We start from the raw sequence: 21627 nt of genomic DNA, 5'->3' as shown, positions 1-21627 counted from the left end.
GTGCTGTGGCTCAAGTGGTAGAGCACTAGCCTTGAGCTGAAGAGCTGAGGGAAAGCACCCAGGCCCAGAGTTCAAGCCCCACGGCCGGACCCCCCAAAAAAAAATAGGGGCTGGGAAGGTGGCTCAGTGGTAGAGTGCTTGCCTTGCATGCATGAGGCCCTGGCTTTGATTCCTCAGTACCACATAAACAGAAAAAGCTGGAAGTGGTGCTGTGGCTCAAGTGGTAGAGCACTAGTCTGGAGCTGAACAGCTGAGGGACAGCACCCAGGCCCAGATTCAGACCTCACGACAGACCAAAAAAAATAAATAAACAAAAATAAATAAAAAATAATATTTGGCCCACTCAAGCTTCCCATACTGAGATACTTACAATTTTCTCCTCAGGGGAAAGAGCACCCTCTACTGCCACTATTTGATATTGCTTGTGTTTTAAATTTCCCACAAACTTCCGAAGCTGTTTGAGACTGCTAGCCTCTATATCTTGTTTTAATAATTTCTGCATTTCTGGAGAAGGACATCCAGGATCAAATATCAGTAAACATAATGTTCGATTTTTTCTCTCTTCAATTCCAACAACTGTTCGACTATGACCTGTGAAAACATAATATATAATACACACACATATATGCATATATATATATAATATCTATGCTATACACACAAATATTGTATAATTATTCTGGTATAATTACTCTATACAGCATGTGGATATATGGAAGTGCATTTAGAATATAAACATTGTTAGTTTCTGATGTTTATGTATCTGAGATCTCTTAAAACAAATGATTCGTTCTACTTCCTTTCACTTTTTTGCTTACTTTTAGATTTTTAAAGACTCCATTACAAAAAATTCTGCAGCTATTTTACCACATGTCACTTTTCCTTTCCCAATTTCTCATTGAAATAATATCAAAGGAAAGGACTAGATATTTACCTAGCATAAAACAAAAGGTGAACAAAATGAAGTTAAATATACTAGAATAGCAGAATAGAGAACTTCATCTTTATGTTCCATACCCTCAACAGTGATTGTTTCACTTTATTTCTGTCAGTTCAGACCATCCATTCAACAGTATTTGTTAAATATCTGCATTCCAGGCACTATCCCAGTAGTAAGTTATTTATCAGCAAACAAGACAGACAAATGTGCCTGTCTTCATAGAGCTTCTATTCTAATAGAAAGAGACCCTCTATAAACAAGATAAACAAGTAAAGGAAATACCAGTGGTGACAGTCTGGGGTAGAGCTGTGCTTTTATATAAGGAGACGGCTGGTGGGGAGGGCTTCATCTTAGTGACTTCTGGATAAAGACTTGAAGGAAGTAAAGTATGAACCACGAAAGAAGACAAAGGCCCTCTAGAAGCCAGGAATACCATCATTCATTACCCGAAAATGTACTGAAATGACAAAGTAGCTCTGGAAATCAGAGTACGTCACAGTACTCCCAGCTCAGTTCTAATCTCTTAATCTGACTTAAAGCAACAGATGATTTGTTGTCTTATAAATTAATTCCACTAGCTATGAGTTACACTCACCTTGATGTTGTAGATAGATAGGAGGTTTAGATGTACATACGACCTTTGAATCCCCTTCCCTCTCTGAAGAATAATAGTTCAATATCCATTCAAACAAGCGAGGATGTGTACCCAAGGGACCAGTTGGCTTGTGGAAATCAATAATACGGCACCTATAAAGAATCGACAAAAATGGATTACTGACAGTGTACTTTGAAAATATTTTCATCAATATAATGATCTAATATACAAAGAAAGAACAAAGAAAAAATTAAAATTTTATTGTCTATTTGGAAAACTGCCATTTTCTTAGAAGATATATTTAAATAACCAAGAGCTTGATGGTTGATTTAATGGTTACATTTTTTTTCTAACATATAAACATCTCCTTGAATAGCTAAAGAGATACTTGCAGTTGAGTCTAGCCCGGGAAAAAAGGGAAAGATCTGATCTGAAAAATAACCTAGAGGTAGAAAAAGGTGGGAGCTTGGGTCAAGTTGTACTTTCCCAACAAGCACGAAAATGAGGTCAAAATCCAGTATCACATAAAAAAACCAAAAGGGTCGTATGGACAATGATTCCGGAACAGACAAGAGTGCGGTGAGAATATGGGGAAGCAAAAGAAAACAAGGAAGTATGCGACCATGAAAAGAATACTTAGTCTGAGAGATGAAAAACTTAAAGGATAGGTTAAAGCCTAAAAAAGAAAAAAAGGATCCTAATGTACTAAAGGAAAGAGAAGTTCCCCAAACATCCTTCCTGCTTATTTTTCCAATATAATACACAGCTGGGCCCACCTTACCACATCCTGGTTAATAGCAACTTTATCAACTTTTCCATTAAAGGCAAACTGGACTTAGTACAGTCAATGATGGATTGTCTGTATGCCAAGTGTATCTATCCCTTGCATAACGGACTGTGTAATGTCTGAAACTGAGAAACTGGGGCAGAAGTATCGAGTGGTTCTAATAGTCAAGGATCAACAATTTGAACGATGACCATGTACACACAAAGGAACCTATGCAGATGACTGCTTAGTTCAAAGAGCAACCCAGCACAAATGTTACACTGTGGCTACAGCTGACTGTGACCTTAAAGGCAGAATCTGAAAAATCCCTAGAGTTCCTATCGTGTACACAGATACAACATCAAGTGGAGGTCCGAGGATTATGCAGCCCCTCAGTTCTAATTCTTACAAGACACAGTTCTACTACCTTCCTTGGACCAACTTTCTTTATTGCCAGTTCATACCAGTTCAATAATCAGCATGATCATTATTCTCTTCACTCACTGGCTCTATTATGAGCTGAATATAGTTAAATACACTCACTTTTTAATTTGTTTTTCTTAAAGAAGAAAAAAGAAAAAGGTAAATAATGGTTGCCTCTGAAAAACAGGACTTGGCAGTAGAGAAAGCATGAGATAGAAAATAAGTTGCTGGGTTTTACTCCTTTTAATGCTATCTAATTTCATCCTTAAATTGTTCCTTTGTTTAAAAAAAAAAAGTTTACAAAAACAAAAGAAGTTCCCTGCTATGGCAGCAACATTAACGAGGCTTTCTAGGTACATACTTCACCCTCAGGGAGGTCAGAAGTGTGTATATTTCACATGCTCCGATCCAAGCCTTTGTTCCCTGTAACCTGTTATTGAGTTGAGAGGCTCCTTGAGGATCAAAACCTTCCTTCCACGCATCTTCAATCATTGCCTGAATTTTTGGAATGCAAGGAATAGACATACCTAAAATTATATAAAAACAAGTTATAAGGCTGTTTCAAGTCACTTAATGATTTTGTTTGCTAGTATATCCTATATTAGAGGATCCTATACTAGTTTTTCAGTCATTTCTGTTATCTTCCAGTATGTCTTGCCTTCCAACCAGAATTCTAGTTTTTTTTATATAAATTTTCACTACAATGCTTCTTTGTTAAAGCTATTCATTATTCAGGCTATGCATTAATTCACTCCTTATCACAGATATTATCGTTTGTTCAGTTCCGAGTACCATATTTCGCATACCTTTCAAGCAATCATCAAAAGTATCATCTTGTAATAATGATGAAAGTAGCATCTGGAAGTTTCTATAACCACATCCCCAACCTTTGTCACCTAAAGATGAATGAAAATGATCCACCACTGCAGAAAGCCACACATGCCTCACATCTGTGGCAATGTTCTGATAGTATCTATGAAGAGCTTCAATAATCCCTAAAATAGAAAAGAAATTAAGAGGATTTAGAAAGAGCTATATTATATATTTCTAACATCAACCTCCAGCTCTACAGCTAAATCCTATCACTCCATCCATTTTTTTAATCTTCTTTCTGATATAACCCTCAAGTTTATGTTCTTGTTATAATCCAAGTTTCCTATTGCTGATGTGTTATTGGGTACACTGAAATAAAATTAAATTACCTCAGTATCTGTAGGACGTGGCAAAGGGAAGTACAACTGCTAAATGCATGCCCTCATTTCTGATTTGCTATACATGGTACCACTCAGAAATCACTCAATTCTGATCAATTTGCTTCCAAACAAAAGACAAGAGTGGACATGTAGCTCATAAGCAGTGTCCTGAGCTAGCATGCACAAGGTCCTTAGCTGTTATTCCCCAGTATTGCAAACCTCATGGGACTGTATCAATCTATGGTATATGAAATTATACAGCAAGCTAGCCTCAACCTTAACTTTATTTTAGATCACTATTCTTGCCATAATCTTGACTCTGGTCTAACTGAACAATCAAATTTTGCCCATGGTATTTTAATTCAGTTCTAGTCTTTCACTTTGTACATATCTTGTACTAAAACAAACACTGAACACAAAAAGACAACTGTGACAATACTTGAAATCTCATGAACCCAGACTGCAAGTGTTATAACATGGATAAATAAATGTTATTAAGACAATATTCATCCCAAGAGTCTGGAGATGATGTCTGTAATCCTAGTTTTTCAGGTGGCTGAAATCTGCAGGATCACTGTTTGAAGCCAGCCTGGGCAGAAGAGTTTGTGAAACTCTCTCTAAAATAAGCAAGAAGGTAGGCCACGGGAAGGTGGCTCAGTGGTAGAGTGCTTGCCTCACATGCATGAGGCCCTGAGTTCGATTCCTCAGCATCACATAAGCAGAAAAAAGCCAGAAGTAGCACTGTGGCTCAAATGGTACAGTGCTAGCCTTGAGATGAAGAGCTGAAGGACAGCGCCCAGACCCAGAGTTCAGGTCCCATGACAAACAAACAAACAAACAATTACAAAAAAAAAAAAAAGGTAGGCCAGAGGCATCATAACCACACTGCTAGCCAGTAGCCAGCCAGCTATCAAGCAAGTGAGCGAGTATGCACAAGGCCTTCAATTCCTAGTGCAGGTGGGAAAAAAATGATATACCTGATTTTGTCCCTTTCCTCCAATTAGAACAATCACCTTATAGTTAGAATCCTACACATAAGATCCTTAAAGGATCAAATACTCTTGCCTTCAGAGGTCCTTTTTCTGAACAATCACTGCATTTATTCTTTGTGACTCCTAGTACTTCCAGATTACATTCTGACATATTAGAATATTCTAGCTCCTTGTGTATATTTTATTTACTCCGTAGATTCTGTGAAGGCCTATCGGTAGTCTTATGTAGGCCATTCTTTCTCATAATGTGGTGTACCAAAAAGGAAAATCACTATTTTAAACTTGGATGAAGGGGATAAGAAAAGTGGTTTTTTTTTTTTTTTTTGTTTTGGTCTTTAAGAAGGTAGATAAAAGGTGAATAAATTAGTCAAAAGGAACCTATAGTAGTTGTCATGCTTAGTATATAAAGAACAGAAATACAGATCATTTTAACCATTTCCAAAAAACTGAGAAAAATAGACTTGCACTTAAAGAAAAAGAAAATTAAAATGTTTACAACTGAGTTCTAAATGTTGTGAGTAAAGAGCAGGACAAATGTAAACTTTGGTATACATAGGTATCCTTATTACATACAATTAGGAGTACTTTGCTATTGGGTAACTGCCTCAGTAATCACATCATGTAACTGATTTAAGGGAAAATTTTCCCATAATCAAGTATTTTATTTTCCAAATTAATTTACTTTTGTTTGTTATTAAAATACAAACAAAATTGCAAGTATATATCATAAATGGACACCAAGAGATAGTTGTTTCAATCAACTTATAGAATAATAAAAATCTTTGCCACCAAATCAATCACTTCTAAATTTCAATGAAGTTTATAAAAAAGATGGGGAATAATGCCATTTATTCTTATATATTTTTATTTTAAGCTATATGCACTAATGTACTATAGAACACTAATATAAGTAGACATTTTTATGTTTTTTTCCCCTGTACCCTAATGGTTCATATTTCAATCAGCTGGAATGTCTTGTGACACATTATACTTTTTTAACATGGAAACCCATGAAGTTAAAAAAAAGTTTTCAGAACAGATTCCTGGATATAAAAATATATAATATGTGATATTACAAATAAATAGAGATAACAAAGGCTCAATAATTGGTATTGAAATAAATGAACCCTTAGAAATGTTTTTACAGCCGGGCGCTGGTGGCTCACGCCTATAATCCTAGCTACTCAGGAGGCTGAGATCTGAGGATCACGGTTCAAAGCCAGCCTGGGCAGGAGAGACTGTGAGACTCCTATCTCCAATAAACCACTAGAAAACCGGAAGTGGTGCTGTGGCTCAAGTGGTAGAGCGCTCGCCTTGAGCTGAAGAACTGAAGGACAGTGCCCAGGCCCAGAGTTCAAGCCCCACGACCGACAAAAAAAAAAAAAAGAAATGTTTTTACAAGTGAAAAAAAAAAAAGATTCCTATCTTCCCACCTACCCCTCCTACAATTCCTAGTGAAATTAAAAATCAAAATATGTCAGAGGCTAGTGGTTCATGTCTGTAATTCTAGTTATTCAGAAAGCTGAGATCCATAGGATTACAGTTCCAGGCCAAACAGAGCAGAAAAGTCTGCCAGAATCCATCTCCAAAATAAGTAGTTCTACCACTTGAGCCACACCTCTAGCAAAAAGACAGGCAATTGTGAGGTTGAGCTCAAACACATGTACCCACCTAAAAGGAGGGGAAAGTAAAACAGAGAAAAAAAATTAACTTCTAATTAACTGCACATTCAACATTTAAAGGCAAATCATAGACTTGTAGTCTTGTATTTACATTTATTTACCTAACAAAGGATTAGTTTCTTGAACAATTAAAGTACTCCCAGAAATAAAAAATAAAGACAAGCTAATATAGAGAGACAGAGTTAGCAAATAGGTAATTTCTTTCAGCTAACTCAGAAACACTCAGAAACATATAGAGTATGTTTCACCTCATGTTCCATTAAATGGCAAAAAAAAAAATCACTCAGTATTCCCGTATTAATTCACACATATAATTATTCACACATTAGTGTGAATGTAGATTGCAATTATTTTGGAAAATAATTACTTGGTTAAGTTGAAGGTGTTCATACCCTTTAACTTAGCATTCAGTTCTGAATGCAGTTATTAAGAGAAACTCCTAATTTTTGTAAATTTAAAAGCAAATAACTAGAAATAACTTAAAAGGTCTATGTCTGTGAAAACAGGTAAGATGGAATTCATTTAGGGAAATATGATATAGCAGAAAAAGTGAAGTATAGAAACAAGAATCAGTATATTTAAACATAGTATTATAGTCCATGTATGAGTAGATTAAATACATGTAGAATATTTTTACAGACATAAATACATATGTGATTAAGACTAAAAAATTTGGTTTGGAACAAAGCAGACTTGATCATAAATCCAGAGAAGTCAATAACTAGCCGTAACACCTTGCCTTGGGAAGTTATTTAACCTATGCCGCAATGACCTCATTCAGAATCTATAACAGTACACAAAAGGATATTTATTTCGAGTTAAATGCTAGAATATATACAAACTTCTTAACATCCAAAACTGTGGGGTAACAGAGTAGCCACTAGCTACGTTATTATTCAGCATTTATAATGTGGCCTGTCTAATTGAAATGTGCTATAAAGTATAAAATACGTAATAATTTTAGAAAAATGCACAACCAATTAAGCAATCTCAATCTTAATATTGATATTAAGTTGAGATCATGGGTTTAAGCTCCTAAAATTTGATTTTTATAAATCTGACATAACTTTTTCAGTAAGATGTTCCCTTTACAGTAGTAGTAGGAAAGGAATATGCATTCAGTAGAAACCATGATCTCTGACCCTTTCCTGAGTTATGGATATGCAGTAAGGCAAGCTCCACAGACTCTAGGGAAAATAACTGGTCAATAACCAGTACACTGGGGGCTGGGAAGGTGGCTCAGTGTTAGAGTGCTTGCCTTGCATGCATGAGGCCCTGGGTTCGATTCCTCAGTACCACATAAGCAAAAAAAGAAAAAAGCCGGAAGAGGCACTGTGGCTCAAGTGGTAGAGCGCTAGCCTTGAGCTGAAGAGCTGGACAGCACCCAGGCCCAGAGTTCAGGCCCCATGACCGGCCCCCCCCCCCAAAAAAAATAACCAGTACACTGCAGAACACTATCTTGCTATGATGTACAGTAGTTTATTTATATTAAATGCACTTTCAATTTAGGATATTTTTTTTGGTGTACAATGGGCTTATCAAAACACAATTCACTTCAAGTTGAGGAGCTTCTTTTACCTTTTTAAATATTTGTTTTCAATGGTTTTAGGAAATTTAAAACTCCTTGAGGCTCACATCATATTTCTATTAGATAGCATTAATCTAGAACATCATAAACACTCAACTTCAAAGATTGATTTCCAGTAACAAATTACACAATATAAATTATCTTATTATAAAAACATGTCTACAGATCCTTCAAAAAATATTTTAAAAAATAAAAAATTAGGGACGGGCACATGTGGCTCACACTTATAATTCTAGCTACTCAAGAGGCTGAGATCTGAGGATGGTGGTTGGAAGAGGATAAAAGTCCCCATGAGACTCTTCTCTCCAATGAATTACTAAAAAAACTGTAAGTGGCGATATGAGCAAAAGAGCTCAGAGACAGCGCCCAGGCCTCCAGTTCAAGCCTCACAACTGACAAAACATAAAATAAAAATTAGAGAGTGGGAAGTGCAGCCTAAGTGGTGGAGTGCTTGCCTAGCAAACTTAGGAGTTCAAAGCCCAGAAATATCAAAACAACAACAACAACAACAAAATCAAAACATACACGCTTAATTGTTTCTATCACTTCAGCGGCATTTGCACTATTAAAATGATGGTAGTGATGTTTCAGTACTTACCAGAAGTTTTTGTTTGCCCATCATCAATACCAAGAGCCAGTGATTCCATCATGCCAGCTTTTACTCTATGAAATTCAGATGGAGGCATTCGTCCCCTATTTACTTCTATTTCCATTTGCCGTAACTGCTGTTGTTTATATCCTCCAGAATTATCTAAACCATATTGTCGCTTTTGGACATAAAAACAAATTACTTAATTTTCATGTCCCTGCACTTCAGTGAGATGTTAACTTATTACAGTTTTAATATTTGGAGATTGATTCTGAAATATTATGGTTTATATGTCATTTTTTAAGTCCCTAACTTAATAATTAACCATTTTTCTATAACTATGATAGCACTTCTTTGTAAAAACCTGCTTGCTTTCCTTACACTAAACCGATCTTTCTTCTAAAGGCAAAAGAATTCTGAATGTTGATGTTTTTAAGAAAACTTGTCAATCTTTGGTTCTGAGGTTAGTTTGCGAAGGCTTACTAAATCGTCATTCAGACTGTTTAGTAAATGAACTTACATTTGTGTACATTGGACTAAGAACTCACATAGCATGCATAAAACCACCTACGGAAAAGCTTCTTGAGATATAAATAATTGCAAAGGTACAAGATAAACCTCTTTAAATATTCAAAACATTTTGTTTGGACAATGTTCAAAAAACATTTTTGCCTTAGCAAAAGCCAATTTTCTTCTCTCTCAATTATGGTAAAAATATTTTGCATATAAATAAATCAACACCGAGTAAGAAATCCTAAATCATATCTTCCAAACCATATTTCAAGGAACTATCCATGTGTAAAGTCAGAAAAAAAAAAAGATCTAAAGGTTAAACAAGCTGGAGGCTGGGTATAGTGCTATATGCCCACATTTCCTGCTACTTAGTAGGCAGAGACAGGAAGATCACAGTCTAAGGCCAGCTGGAGCAAAGTTAGTACAACATTTTATTTGAAAAACAAACTAAAAGCAAATAGGACTGAAAGTGTGGCTCAAGTCTTACGTGGCAATACCTTGAGTAAAGTGTGGCAAAAAATGAAAACAAAAAAGGTCTGGAAGAGATATTTAACACTCAGTATATTAAAGGTTTTGAGAAGTATACCAACTTGTCAAACTTAATTGATTAAAATCTTTTTTGTTTGTACTATCCTATTAACACACTAAAAACTAAGTAGTAGGCTGGGAATGTGGCTTTGTGGTAGAGTGGTAGCCTTAGCATGTATGAAGCCCTGGGTTTGACTCCTCAGTACCACATAAACAAAAAAGGTGGAAGTTGTGCTGTGGCTCAAATGGTAGAGTGCTACCCTTGAGCAAAAAAGAAGTTCAGGGACAGTGTCCAGGCCCTGGGTTCAAGCCCAGGACTGGCAAAAAACAAAAACAAAAAACAAAACAAATAAGCAGTAGCACAAAAGAAAAAAATATGTTAAATTTGTGAGTTAGAAATGAGGGCACTGGGAAGGTAGCTCAGTGGTAAAGTGCTTGTCTTGCATGCATGAGGCTCTGGGTTCGATTCCTCAGCACCACATAAGCAGAAAAAGGCAGAAGTGGCGCTGTGGCTCAAGTGGTAGAGTGCTAGCCTTGAGAAGAAGAGCTGAAGGACAGCGCCAGGTCCAGAATTCAGGCCCCATAACCAACCAAAAAAAAAAAAAAAAGGAAATGAAAAGGGAAATAATATCCATTAAGGTGCTACCAATTTAGTTCAACAGCTGCTACTGTCCACCTAAGACAAATCTATCATCAAAAAGTACATTCCAATAATGCCCAGCCAGGTACTAGTGGCTTGTGCCTGTTCTAGCTGCACAGAAGGGTGAGGTCCAGAGGACTGAAGTTTGAAGTCAACCTAGGCAGAAAAGTCCATCATGAGATTCCATCTCCAAAATAATCAGCAAAAAAAGCAAGGCTGGGGGCCGGCTCAAGTGGTAAGGTGTCAGCCAAGTGAGCCAGTTGAATAAGCTGATCAAGTATGAAACCCAGAGTTCTAGGCCTAGTACCAGAGGAAATAATAGACAAAAAACAATAAAAAAAAACCCTAACAAACTCCCCCCACAAGAATGTCTAAAATTGAAATTGTTAAAGTTTAATACAAAAAAATAAGAAAAAAAAGAATTTAAGATTGAAGACACATAAGCTTGTAATCCTAGCTATTCAGAAGGCTGAGACCTGCCCTTCAAAGCCAGCCCAGGCAAGAAAATCCCTGAGACTCTGATCTCCAATTAGTACTAACAGGCTGGAAAAGGAGCTGTGACTCAAAGTGGTAGAGTGGTAAAGCACAGGGACTGTGTCCAGGCCCTGAGTTCAAACCCTAGTACCAGAATTTTTTTTTTTATTTCTAAGTAGCTATCAAAATAGATTTGGAGTATCAGTTCCCTAATTTGTCCTATCAAATTATATAGATTTGAATATATCACCACCTAATCCTTGGCAAATGATTTAACCATCTCTTCCCATTTCTTCATCTGCAAAGTAAAAGAGGAGGAGGGACTAAAATAACACCTTGTGGATTTAATGTGAAGGTTTTCAGATACTGTATTTGGCCAAAATAAGTACTTATTGTGTTCTTATAAACTGTATTATACATAGAGAAAAATAGCTTAATGATAAGGACAAAAATAATAGTCTGAAGTCTTGTAAGTATATTGGAGAACTAAGATCTCTACCAAAGCAACATATTCTAAATGCTATTAATCATTATACCTGTAGTTTTTGAAATCCTTCCATTTCTTGTCTGGATTCCTCAGATTTCCTCTTTCTGTCTTCTTGCTTTTGAAGCTGGAAAGCCAATTCTAGATCACTAGAACACTGTACTTCATCCATGCCTATTAGATATTTTAAATGTTCAAAAATTTAAAAAAAGTCAAACTTAAAAATGGACACAATCAGAGCTTACTTAGTAGGAAATATTTTGTACAGTCAATATTATTATTTGCTGTTCATTCATGCCTATGCTGTCATAGAACCATGGAGCACAAATCTGGCAGAACTGCTAAGGGAATGACATACATCTAAATAAAAAATATCACTGAGTGCTTAAACTACACAAGCACTATTCATTAGTTACCTGATTTCATCTTCATGACAACTTTATGAAGTAGGTATTACTATCTATTGAGAAAATAAAATTTAAAATGGTTAAGTAACACATTCCCATTGATGCTTTTTTTTTTTTAAAACTGGTCCTGGGGCTTGAACTCAGGGCCTGGGCTCTATTCCAGAGCCTCTCTGTGCTCAAGACAAGACCTCTACCATTTGAGCCAACAGCACCACTTCCAGCCTTTTCTGTTTATGTGGTACTGAGGAATCAAACCCAGGGCTTCATGCATACTAGGCAAGCACATTACCACTAAGCCACATTCTTAGTCCCACTGATGCTTCTTAATGCAAGTATAGCAGATTTGTTTCTCAAAGCAATACTAAGTAACAAAGGCACATAAAAGTATACATTTGTAAAGTACAGGTGGTAAATACTTTTAGCCTCAAACAAATTGTGTAACTGTACAACATCCTGCCCTGCTTCCTCTCTCCCAGTGGCCTTCAGGATCAGTGCCTTCTGGCTTGTATCTTCTCTCCCTCATATCTATATTAGTCAAGAACCTACGGAGAAACTGAACAGAGAGGAGGTAGGGGAGATGTGAGGGAAGAAGAGAGAGTGGGGGAAGAACTGTGTATACATCATGAGGAGATAGATTCTTCGATAGGTCATCTGAAGCCTAGACAAAGAAACCAATCGTGAGGTTCAAGTAACTGGAGGCCCAGGGCTAGGAAAGTAAGGGTGGCAGCCTTAGTTTAAGTCCAAAGGCTCAAGAGTCCTGGAAGAAGGACCAACTATGCAAGTCCCTGAGTAAAAAGGATGAATGAAGAATCTGATTACCAGGGGGGCAGCAAGAGAAATAGGTTCCAATCAAAAAGGAAGAGCCAAAGTGAGTCTGCACCTACTTAGCCTTTCCTGGTCTCCCTGTACTTTCAACTTAATTGGATAAGACCTGCCCACATCTAGGAAAGGTCTTCCCCAATCAGTTTACTGACCAATTTCTTCTGGAAACATCCTCACTGAGGCACACCCACAAGCAATACTTTATCTGTTTTCCTGGCATTCCTCAAAACAGACAAGTTATATCCAGCCTCCAAACTGGTCGTTTAATTAAGCAACCAAATAGTTTTCCTTCTCAAATCTCTCACCTGATGCCACATCTTCCCATTTGGTCCTCTTTCCACTAAATCTCAAGGCATGTAATCCAAAATTTGTTTATTTCCTCCCATACCCTGAGGCTATATGTAGTGATGTGCTGGGACCATATCTTTCTTCACAACCTACTACAGGCTTACAGTATAATATACATATAAAGCCAATCATACTCTGAGCAAGAAGGAAGAGCTTCTACCTACTTCCTTGCAATTTTCCCAAAGGAATGTAGAAGACCAAATGGAGTTAAGTAGGAGACATTCAAAGTAGACTATTCTCTCTTTGCTCCAGTAATTCTTCTCTTGGGGTTAGGTTGGGCAAGCAGGTAATGTGCATGGAGATCACTGATACTGGTATTAGATCACTGATATTAAATGCTAAAGACCCTTGCATTGCTAGGATTATCTATACACCTTCAAAAACAAACAAAATAGAATCTGTATACTTCATGTGCAATTAAAAAATTTTAAGTCTCATTGGCAACTTCCTAGTTTAGCAGTTTTACTGGCTAAATACTAAGCTGAAGCTGAGTTATTTCTATCTGATAAAGGAGTTCTCTCAAATTATATATTGTTGCTCCAGAGAAAAACGCAAGAAGTAGAAATTAAATAAGGTATTTTTAACTTCAAATGCATAAACATACCTTGTCTATAGGTGCTTTCTTCTAAATGCAAGTTGACATGTTCCTGGAGAATACTGTAATTTGTACAAAGGAGCCCACACATAGGACAGTCATAGAGTGGTTGATCTGTATTAAGAGGCAGAAGAAAGCTGATTTATTTTGACACGAGATAAGAAAGCTTCATAATACATATGCAATTCAGGACCCTAGAAATAGAAGAGATGTCAACTATGCTTCCTTTTAGCACTTTCAAGTAAGTTTTCTTTTTTCTTCTTCAAAAACTTATGTCACTAGACTATAGCATCCTATTCCCCTTCTTGGTGGCTAGGATTTTCTGAAATGGTGGACACTTTCTTTCATTTACAAAGATTTCAGCACCCGAATCCAAAGTCCTTACACTGTGATCATTTTTAGCTACTTCAATATGCCAGTGAGGTGGTTCTTTGCTTTTACTTCCAACAATCCTTTCCCTTCACCCTAACTTAGACACTCAGTAACATTATTTTATTCTTGATTATCATCAGTATTAGCTGACCAATCTCTGAAATAGTCTATTTCAAACAATCTTCATCATATTTTTTGTGTATTTTACAACTATAAAGTATCTAGCTTAATTAAAACCTATGATATAGAATACATAAGTTGATCCTAAAAGTTTTGTCATTCATCCATCTCCCTCATGATTGTTTTTCAGTCTAGATTCCACGTGTTCCCTGTGGAGAAAATAAATAAAACAACTAGATAAAATACCTTCAATATCTATAAAATGCCTTGCTCCATATACTGTATATAAGCATTAGTTAAAACCCACTCCATTCGATTTTTGTACCTCTAATGACAACAAGTATTTACTTATTCAACTAAACATGCAGACTCCTGATACTATTATAACTGACATACTTGACACTGAGAAACTTTCAAAATAGTGTGCCAATAGTTTGGTATCAAGCATTTCTCAACAGTGGGAATTGTTGTACTAGCCCATAATAGCAGTCATTAACAGCATCTACTTAGAAAACTGATGGGATCAATGAACAACAAATTAGAAATAAGACTAGATATAGTTATAAACTAAATTTGATAGTATGTCAACAAACTTGCAAGAGTTAATTAGATAAAACATCCAACTCATAAGCAATAGAAACTATAATCTACATAGGAATAAAACTAACACAATTTCTAAAGAAAATAAAAATTCATGCCACCTTGATGGATTACTGTGAAGATATATCCTGATCTAATATCAAGTAATATTTCAACAATATTCTCATAGGACTTGAAAAATTTTTCTAAAACTCAAGCAAAACCATAAAGTGAACTTGTCAGTTAATACTGAAAATGAAGAAAAAGGGAAGAACTTCCCTGTCTGATATTAATGGTATGTTACAAAATTATGGCTATTAAAAGTAAGACAATGAATAATAGCCAACTAAATAAAAATTAAGATTAGGAAACTGGTCCACAGAGAGATGTAAAAACTTCTAAAATACAAAAAAGTCAGTGTTAAGCCCAGTATACAGATACACACAATTTAAATAGAATAAAATAAATATGAAAAGGAGAACATAAACATTTTCAAGAAAATGTGAGAGTGCTTTAGGCCCTCAAAAGTCCAGAACTCTGCTTTAGATAATAAACAGAAAACAAAATTTAAGTCCTGCATAAAAGTGAAGTAAGCAATAACCTATGGATTAAGCTGAAGTTAAGGATTATACTGGAAAAATATTTAAAAAACAACAGAAGTCAACATATGTGAACAAAAATAGAAGCAATTGAAAAAGCACATGACATAGAAAACAGACAAAATATATGGCATATACAACAGAGGAAATTAACTGAAAAAGACATTTCACTTACAGTCAGGGAACAGCATTAAAAAAGAACCTAAACACCAACTTTATGTCTTTTACAAAAAAAAAAAAAAGTCTTGCAAAATTTAATTCAAATGAGTTAAGCTAAATGCAAATCTCTAAAACTTTTAGAATTGGTAGAGTTTTCAGATACAATACCAAAAGCATGACCCACAAAGATGAAATAAAGATGTGTTGCATAAAAATTAAAAAATGTCTACTGTAAGCTGGGTGCTGGTGGCTCACACCTGTAATCCTGTTCTCAGGGGACTGAGATCTGAGGATCATGGTTCAAAGCTAGCTCTGGCATGAAAATCTGTTGAGACTGTGTGAATCCCAGAAGTGGCACTGTGACTTAAGAGATAGAGTGCTAGCCTTGAGTAAAAGAAGCTCAGGGACAGTGGCAAAAGAGGTCAAGCCACAGGACCAGCAAAAAACAAAAACCAAACTTGTACTGTATAAAAAGCAAAAATATCAGTCATATACATATACTGGAGAAAGTATTTGCAAAACACGAGTCTGATAAAAAATTTGTATCAAAAATACCCAAAGAACTCTTAAAACTCAAATATAAGAGCTGGAAGAAAAAACAAATTCATCATTACAAATGGAGATTTCAACAATTTCTTCTCAAAAACTGACAGAACTACTAGATAAGAATTGAGCAAGGAAAATAATCTGAACATAAAACAACACAATCTATCTGACACATACAGAATTCTACCCAACAAAGCAGAATATACTTTTTACTTATTTCAAGAACCCAGGAGATATACCAAGATAGATCATTAATAACTTTAGCTACAAAACAAGGCTCCATAGATTCAAAGGAGTTATTATACATGATATAATTCCCTGACCATAACAGAGTCAAACCAGAATTCACTAACTGAATAGAAGTTTATCCTCTGAAAATTAGGACATTTCTGCAATTATTTTAAATGTAGTTAAAACATTTTGTATCTGCATCAATATTTTTTTCATAATTGTATTTTTATATTGCAGTAATTGCAAATAAGCAATGTTATGGACATGAGCTGGATTTTAAAGCATATTTACAGCCATCTGACTTTAAAAAAAAACACAACTTCTAGGAGACCACATACTGAGGAGACTGTTAGTTATAATTATTTATAATAAATACTCAACCTTCCAAAACATTGGCATGTTTTGTTTTCATGTGGATTTCCATATCGTCACTACATGCCTCTACTTTGCCACAAAATGGACAGTCAGGAAGACTATACACTGCTTCATAAGTTGATCCTTTTATTTCAGACAATCCAGACTGCTTTTCCCTGCTTTTCAGCATTTTTCTAGATTCTGTTAAGTTTTCTGAGTAAAAGGCTTCCTGTTTTAAAGGAACATCTTTAGGCAGGCTTTGCGCTGAACTTTTTGGAGGGTTAGATGCACATGCCGAATGATCACTTGAATTAACTTCCCCAGTACTCTGTAGGGTATTGTCCTTGTTATCTGAAATCCCAAACTGTGTTGTGTCTGTCCTCTCAAAATTTCCTTCTACTGTATTCTGCTCAAAATGAGCTGTTTCAATATGAAAACATATCTCATCATAATTTACCCCCGACAACTTGCAAAACGGACAAGTAATTTCATTTTCCATGTGAACAATTAGGAGGTGAGTCTTCATATCAGGTTCTGAAGCTACTGTTTCACCACAAATATCACAGCAAAGCATGGTAGCTAGAAAAGAACACAATATCATTTTTAAGTTTCAAAGCCAGGATTTAAAGGAAAATACATTTCACAAAATGATATGACAATTCTTTGGTACTGTTGTATTTTAGTGGAAAAATTTCCAGTGTATTTACTGTTCCAAAATATACAACTTTATAAATCTCAAACAAAATTTTATCAGAATGATAAAACACTCATACTCCAAATGCTTCAAAATCTGAACATCTTTGTTTTGTGTTTTTGATGCTGGTCCTGGGGCTTACACTCAGGGCCTTGCTCTCTCTTAAATTTTTTGCTCAAAGTTGGAGCTCTACCATCTGAGCCACATCTGCACTTCTCAAAATTTGAGAAGTTTAAGGGCTGACATGCCACAACTAGAAAATTCAGTATCTGACCTCACGTAAAAGGTGGCAGTCAAAACACAGGCATACTGAAAACAGTGTATAAATTCACCTTTGGGCTATGTGCACTACATATGACACAAAAGTGAACTTTGTGTTTAGAATTGTCTCATCCCCAAAACATCTTATTATGCATACATAAGCACTCCAAAATTGTAAAAAAAATTCAAAAATTAGAAATATTTCTGATGCTGCGCATTTTAAATAAGGAACACTTAACCTGTACCTCATGTCCATATTTATAATTTCAAGAATTCAGTGCAAGCAATAAAACAAAATAACGTGAAGGATGAAATATTTAAAAATAAGAAAGAATTATGTTTAAAAAGCTATCCAGCCAATCTCATGGCTATAATCAAGAGGTTGAGATTCAGAAGATTACAGTTCAAGGCCGGCCTGGACAGAAAAGTCTGCTAGACTTCTCTGTTTCCAGCAAAAAGCAGGGCTGGAGGCACAGCTCAAGTGGTAGAGAGGTAATTGGGGCTCAACTACAGAAGAGAAGCAAACTTGAGTCCTTAGGTTCGACCCCCCCCCCCCCACACACACAGTGTAAGATAGATAGATTTAAAAAAAAATACGTGCCCAGCTACTAAGTCGCATAAAATACTTTAAAACTTATTAAACTGTGAGGGAGTATAAATATGTCCTAATGTGAGAATCAACACTAATAACACTTCAACAGCTTTACACGTTTAATAAAGACTACTCTATCAGTCCACACATAAGGAAACCCTGGCGCTAATCGATCTCAGAAAATGGTGGTATTCAAAGTGCTAGTACAGTCTGCTCCACAGCTTGTACTCTCAGCCGAAAGCACACCAACAGTAGGAAACAGCACTTCCTAGCCTAGATAACCGACTTCGGGCCTCAGGTCCTATCACTCTGGCTTTCTCATCTCTTCCAGTGTCAGTCTACAAAATGGGTTACATTAGGTTGGCCAATCTCTTGTAGACTTTAGGGGCTAGTAACATGAAGGTGAAAAACAAGAGAAGCAATCACAACCACCACTCTCCTACACCGTTCAGCTAAGTACTTCGGGAAAAAAACCCACACAAGAACAGAGAACGTTGTTCCCTCCGTTTACAGAAAAACTTAGCTTTACAAAACCTCCCTACATTGCTGTCCTTCTGCTCCTCCTTTCTCTCCAGACAGGTAAAAACTAGTTTCTACTTCTACAAGGGCGGTGTCTCGACTCCCCAGTGTCTCCTCTTCTCGGAGAGGAGACCTCCAGACCCCGAGGGCCTCCGCAGCGAGAGGGAAATCGGCCTAGGCCGGTAGCAGGTGCGGGGCCCGGAGGGGGTGGGGAGGGCCGGAAGGCGCGCAGCCGGGCCTGGGTAGGCCCCAACGTCCCGAGTGGGCCCCAACGTCCCGAGCGAGGACACGAGAGACAGTTCAGACGCGTCCCAGAGCCGGAGCTCGAAGCCCGGGAACCAAGACGCCACCGTCGGCGTCCACCCACCCGGAAACCGAGCGGCTCCGACACCGTGCTGCACTCCACCCGCTCCGGGTCCCGCCGCCGCAATCGCCGCGGCCTCGTAGGCAGAGGAGTCCGAGCGTGGCGCCCAGCCCCTCTCCAGACGAGAAAGACGACCGCCACGCACTCAAAATACAGCTGACCGCGAAATGAAACGAAGACTCAAAAACACAAAGCACTTCCAGCCCTGGAAGGAAAGGAATCCCAGCATGCCCTGCTCCACGCGGGTCTGTAGTGCATTCTGGGAGTTGTAGTCTTTTTTATTCATCTCTTTCGCGCTTCCCTCCCCCCCCCCCCCCACACTTCTTCTCCCTCCTGGTTTACTACTAGACAAACTAGACCCAGAATTTTGTTTTTATTTTGTTGCTGGTCCTGGGGCTTGAACCAGAGCTCAAGACTACCGCTTTACCACAGCCACAGCACCACTTCCGGCTTTCTGGTGGTAACTGGAGATGAGTCTCAAGGACTTTCCTGCCCAGGCTGGCTTTGAACCATGATCCTCAGACCTCAGCCTCCTAAGTAACTAGGATTACAGGCGTGAGCCACCAGTGCCCGGCTCAGATCCAGAAAATGTTAAGGTCTGAGAAACTTCATAAGGCCCGATGCTAGGGCAAATGTGTCTATACTTCTTTATTTAGAGCTTTATTGAGTTACAGGCTATTCTTTGTATTAGTAGAGGAGTTACATAATTACAACATGTCAAGCCCAAATTAAGTTCTATAGATTCAAAATAACTAAGACAAGTCATTTTTTTCAAGGTTACAAGATCATATGTACATATTTATATTTCTCTCCCAGTTGTTATTTATTCAACAGTAAAGATCGCCCATAAGAACCATTATGCTTGGCACTGGAGCTGCGATAGTAACCAAAATACAGAACTTTTGAAGCTTACATTCTCGTAGCTTTTTTTTTTTCTTCCAGAGCTGAGAACCGAACCCAGGGCCTTGCGCGCCCTTCTGCTGGGCTAAACCCCCAGCCCCAAAGCTTGTGAGATAGTGAAAAGAAACTAGTGATAAAGGTCTGGGAAGATGACTCAGTGGTAGAGTGCTTGCCTTACCATGAGGCCCTGGGTTCGATTCTTCAGCACACATAAGCAGAAATAAGCCGGAAGTGGCGCTGTAGCTCAAGTGGTGGGGACCTAGCTTTGAGCTGAAGAGCTGAGGACAGTGCCCAGGCCCAGAGTTCAGGCCCCACGACCGACAAAAAGAAAAAGAAAAAAAAAGCTATAAAGCAAAACTGAGTTAAAGATAAAACTAGCGTTATTAGAAAAAGTCTTGTTGTGGAGGTAAAGGAGCTGATGAATAAATCTTGCAACATTTCATTTAGCTAAAACAATAGGAAGGCAGACTTAGATGACTCAAAAAAGAACAAGTAGTCAACAGAATATAATATTAGGGAGAAGGGGAAGAGTGATTATAAAATTAGGTCAGAGTTATAGACACTAGTCAAATCACCTAGGACCTTCTAGAATACTACTGAATATCTAAACAGAAGAATGGCATGATCTGATGGATGTGCAATATAAGGTCAGGAGACTGAGGCAGGACTGTTTGATCATGAGTTCCAGGTTGACCTGAGTCATAGGTCAAGACCCTGTTTCAAGAACAGCAAATTATTCTGTGGGTTTATGGTTAAACACGGAACACTGAACAGGACATTTGTATTTCTTTGCTTCTCAACAATCTACTAAAATAACAGTATAAGAACAAAAATAGGGCTGGGAAGGTGGCTCAGTGGTAGAGTACTTGCCTTGCATGCCTGAGGCCCTGGGTTCGGATTCCTCAGCACCACATAAGTGGAAAAAGCCACAAGTGGTGCTGTGGCTTAAGTGGTAAAGCGCTAGCTTTTAGCTGAATTGCTGAGGGACAGCGCCCAGGCCCAGAGTTCAGGCCCCACGACTGGACCCAATAAATAAATAAAAATAAACAACTAACGAGTGCTTACAAATTCTGGAAGCTAGAATGAGCAGTAACCACCTGAGAGGCCAACCAAAATCAAGCCATTCACACTCCACCAAAAATTTTTACCAGGTGTCTTGGACTGTTGGATTACCCCCTCTCCAAAAAGGTGCGTGTCAAAGATTAGACTTCTCAATCAGCACTGCACTGTAGGACAGACTGACGGACGGATGAATTGGTGACCCGATGAGAACTCATTCCTTGTGGGTACGCAGAGGATCCGTGACGGCCTCGCTACTGGGAATGAGAAACTGAACTGAAAAAGTGAGAGAGGAGCTAAGCGGTAGGAGAGGTCTCCACACACAGCGCGCTTTTCTCCGCCCCGCCCACAATCGGAGCCACGCCTCCCCTTCTATAGCCACGCCCCCTGCCGCCTCCACCGCCGCGGCCGCCGCGGATAGCAAGGGCTTCTGGGAAGCGAGCGGCGGGGTCTCGGGGAAGGGGCGCAGGTGGCCGCCATCTTGGACTGCGCTCGGGGGCTCTGAGGGAGCAGTGCCTATCGTTCTGCTATCCGCCGCGGACGTCGCCGCCGGGGACCCGCAGGTCAGGGTGCCGGAGAGTTCCACTTCCATGGGTAAGTGGGGTGACGTAGGCCAGGTTGGGGGGATTCTAGCGCTTGGACTCTCCGGGGGGGGCGGTAGTTAGCGGGACCACCGGGTTTGCAGCGGGGTCCCCGGCG

General features: G+C 38.1%; 2 protein-coding genes and 1 pseudogene across 6 annotated transcripts in view; 2 read left to right on the top strand and 1 right to left on the bottom strand.

Moving 5' to 3' along the window:
- Positions 1-21201, bottom strand: part of Zufsp (zinc finger with UFM1-specific peptidase domain) — a 23588-nt gene extending 2387 nt beyond the window's left edge. The window contains exons 1-9 of one of the 5 annotated variants that reach the window (XM_013032833.1): positions 20967-21201; positions 16567-17118; positions 13589-13693; positions 11460-11581; positions 8778-8946; positions 3531-3719; positions 3086-3251; positions 1536-1687; positions 371-591 (exon numbers count right to left, since the gene is read on the bottom strand). In XM_013032833.1, coding sequence (XP_012888287.1) covers positions 371-591; positions 1536-1687; positions 3086-3251; positions 3531-3719; positions 8778-8946; positions 11460-11581; positions 13589-13693; positions 16567-17113 — 1671 coding nt within the window. In that variant the 5' untranslated portion in view covers positions 17114-17118; positions 20967-21201. Of the gene's footprint in view, positions 1-370; positions 592-639; positions 1398-1535; positions 1688-3085; positions 3252-3530; positions 3720-8777; positions 8947-11459; positions 11582-13588; positions 13694-16566; positions 17119-18628; positions 18735-18972; positions 19189-20966 lie in introns of those variants that run through there. The other 4 variants (XM_013032832.1, XM_013032831.1, XM_013032834.1 and 1 more) reach the window with 4 other exon arrangements.
- LOC105998182 lies at positions 1729-3076 on the top strand (annotated as a pseudogene).
- Positions 21202-21518: 317 nt separating the features above from the next.
- The window catches only part of Kpna5 (karyopherin alpha 5 (importin alpha 6)), a 33368-nt gene continuing 33259 nt past the window's right edge, over positions 21519-21627 (top strand). Inside the window, exon 1 of the mRNA XM_013032783.1 lies at positions 21519-21522. Within this exon, the coding sequence (XP_012888237.1) occupies positions 21519-21522 (4 nt within the window). The remainder of the gene's footprint in view (positions 21523-21627) is intronic.

Source organism: Dipodomys ordii, unplaced genomic scaffold (genome assembly GCF_000151885.1).
Source record: "Dipodomys ordii isolate 6190 unplaced genomic scaffold, Dord_2.0 Scaffold157, whole genome shotgun sequence".
Taxonomy (NCBI): domain Eukaryota; kingdom Metazoa; phylum Chordata; class Mammalia; order Rodentia; family Heteromyidae; genus Dipodomys; species Dipodomys ordii.
Note: the sequence above shows the minus strand (reverse complement) of the source record. Positions and strands in the feature narration are given on the sequence as shown.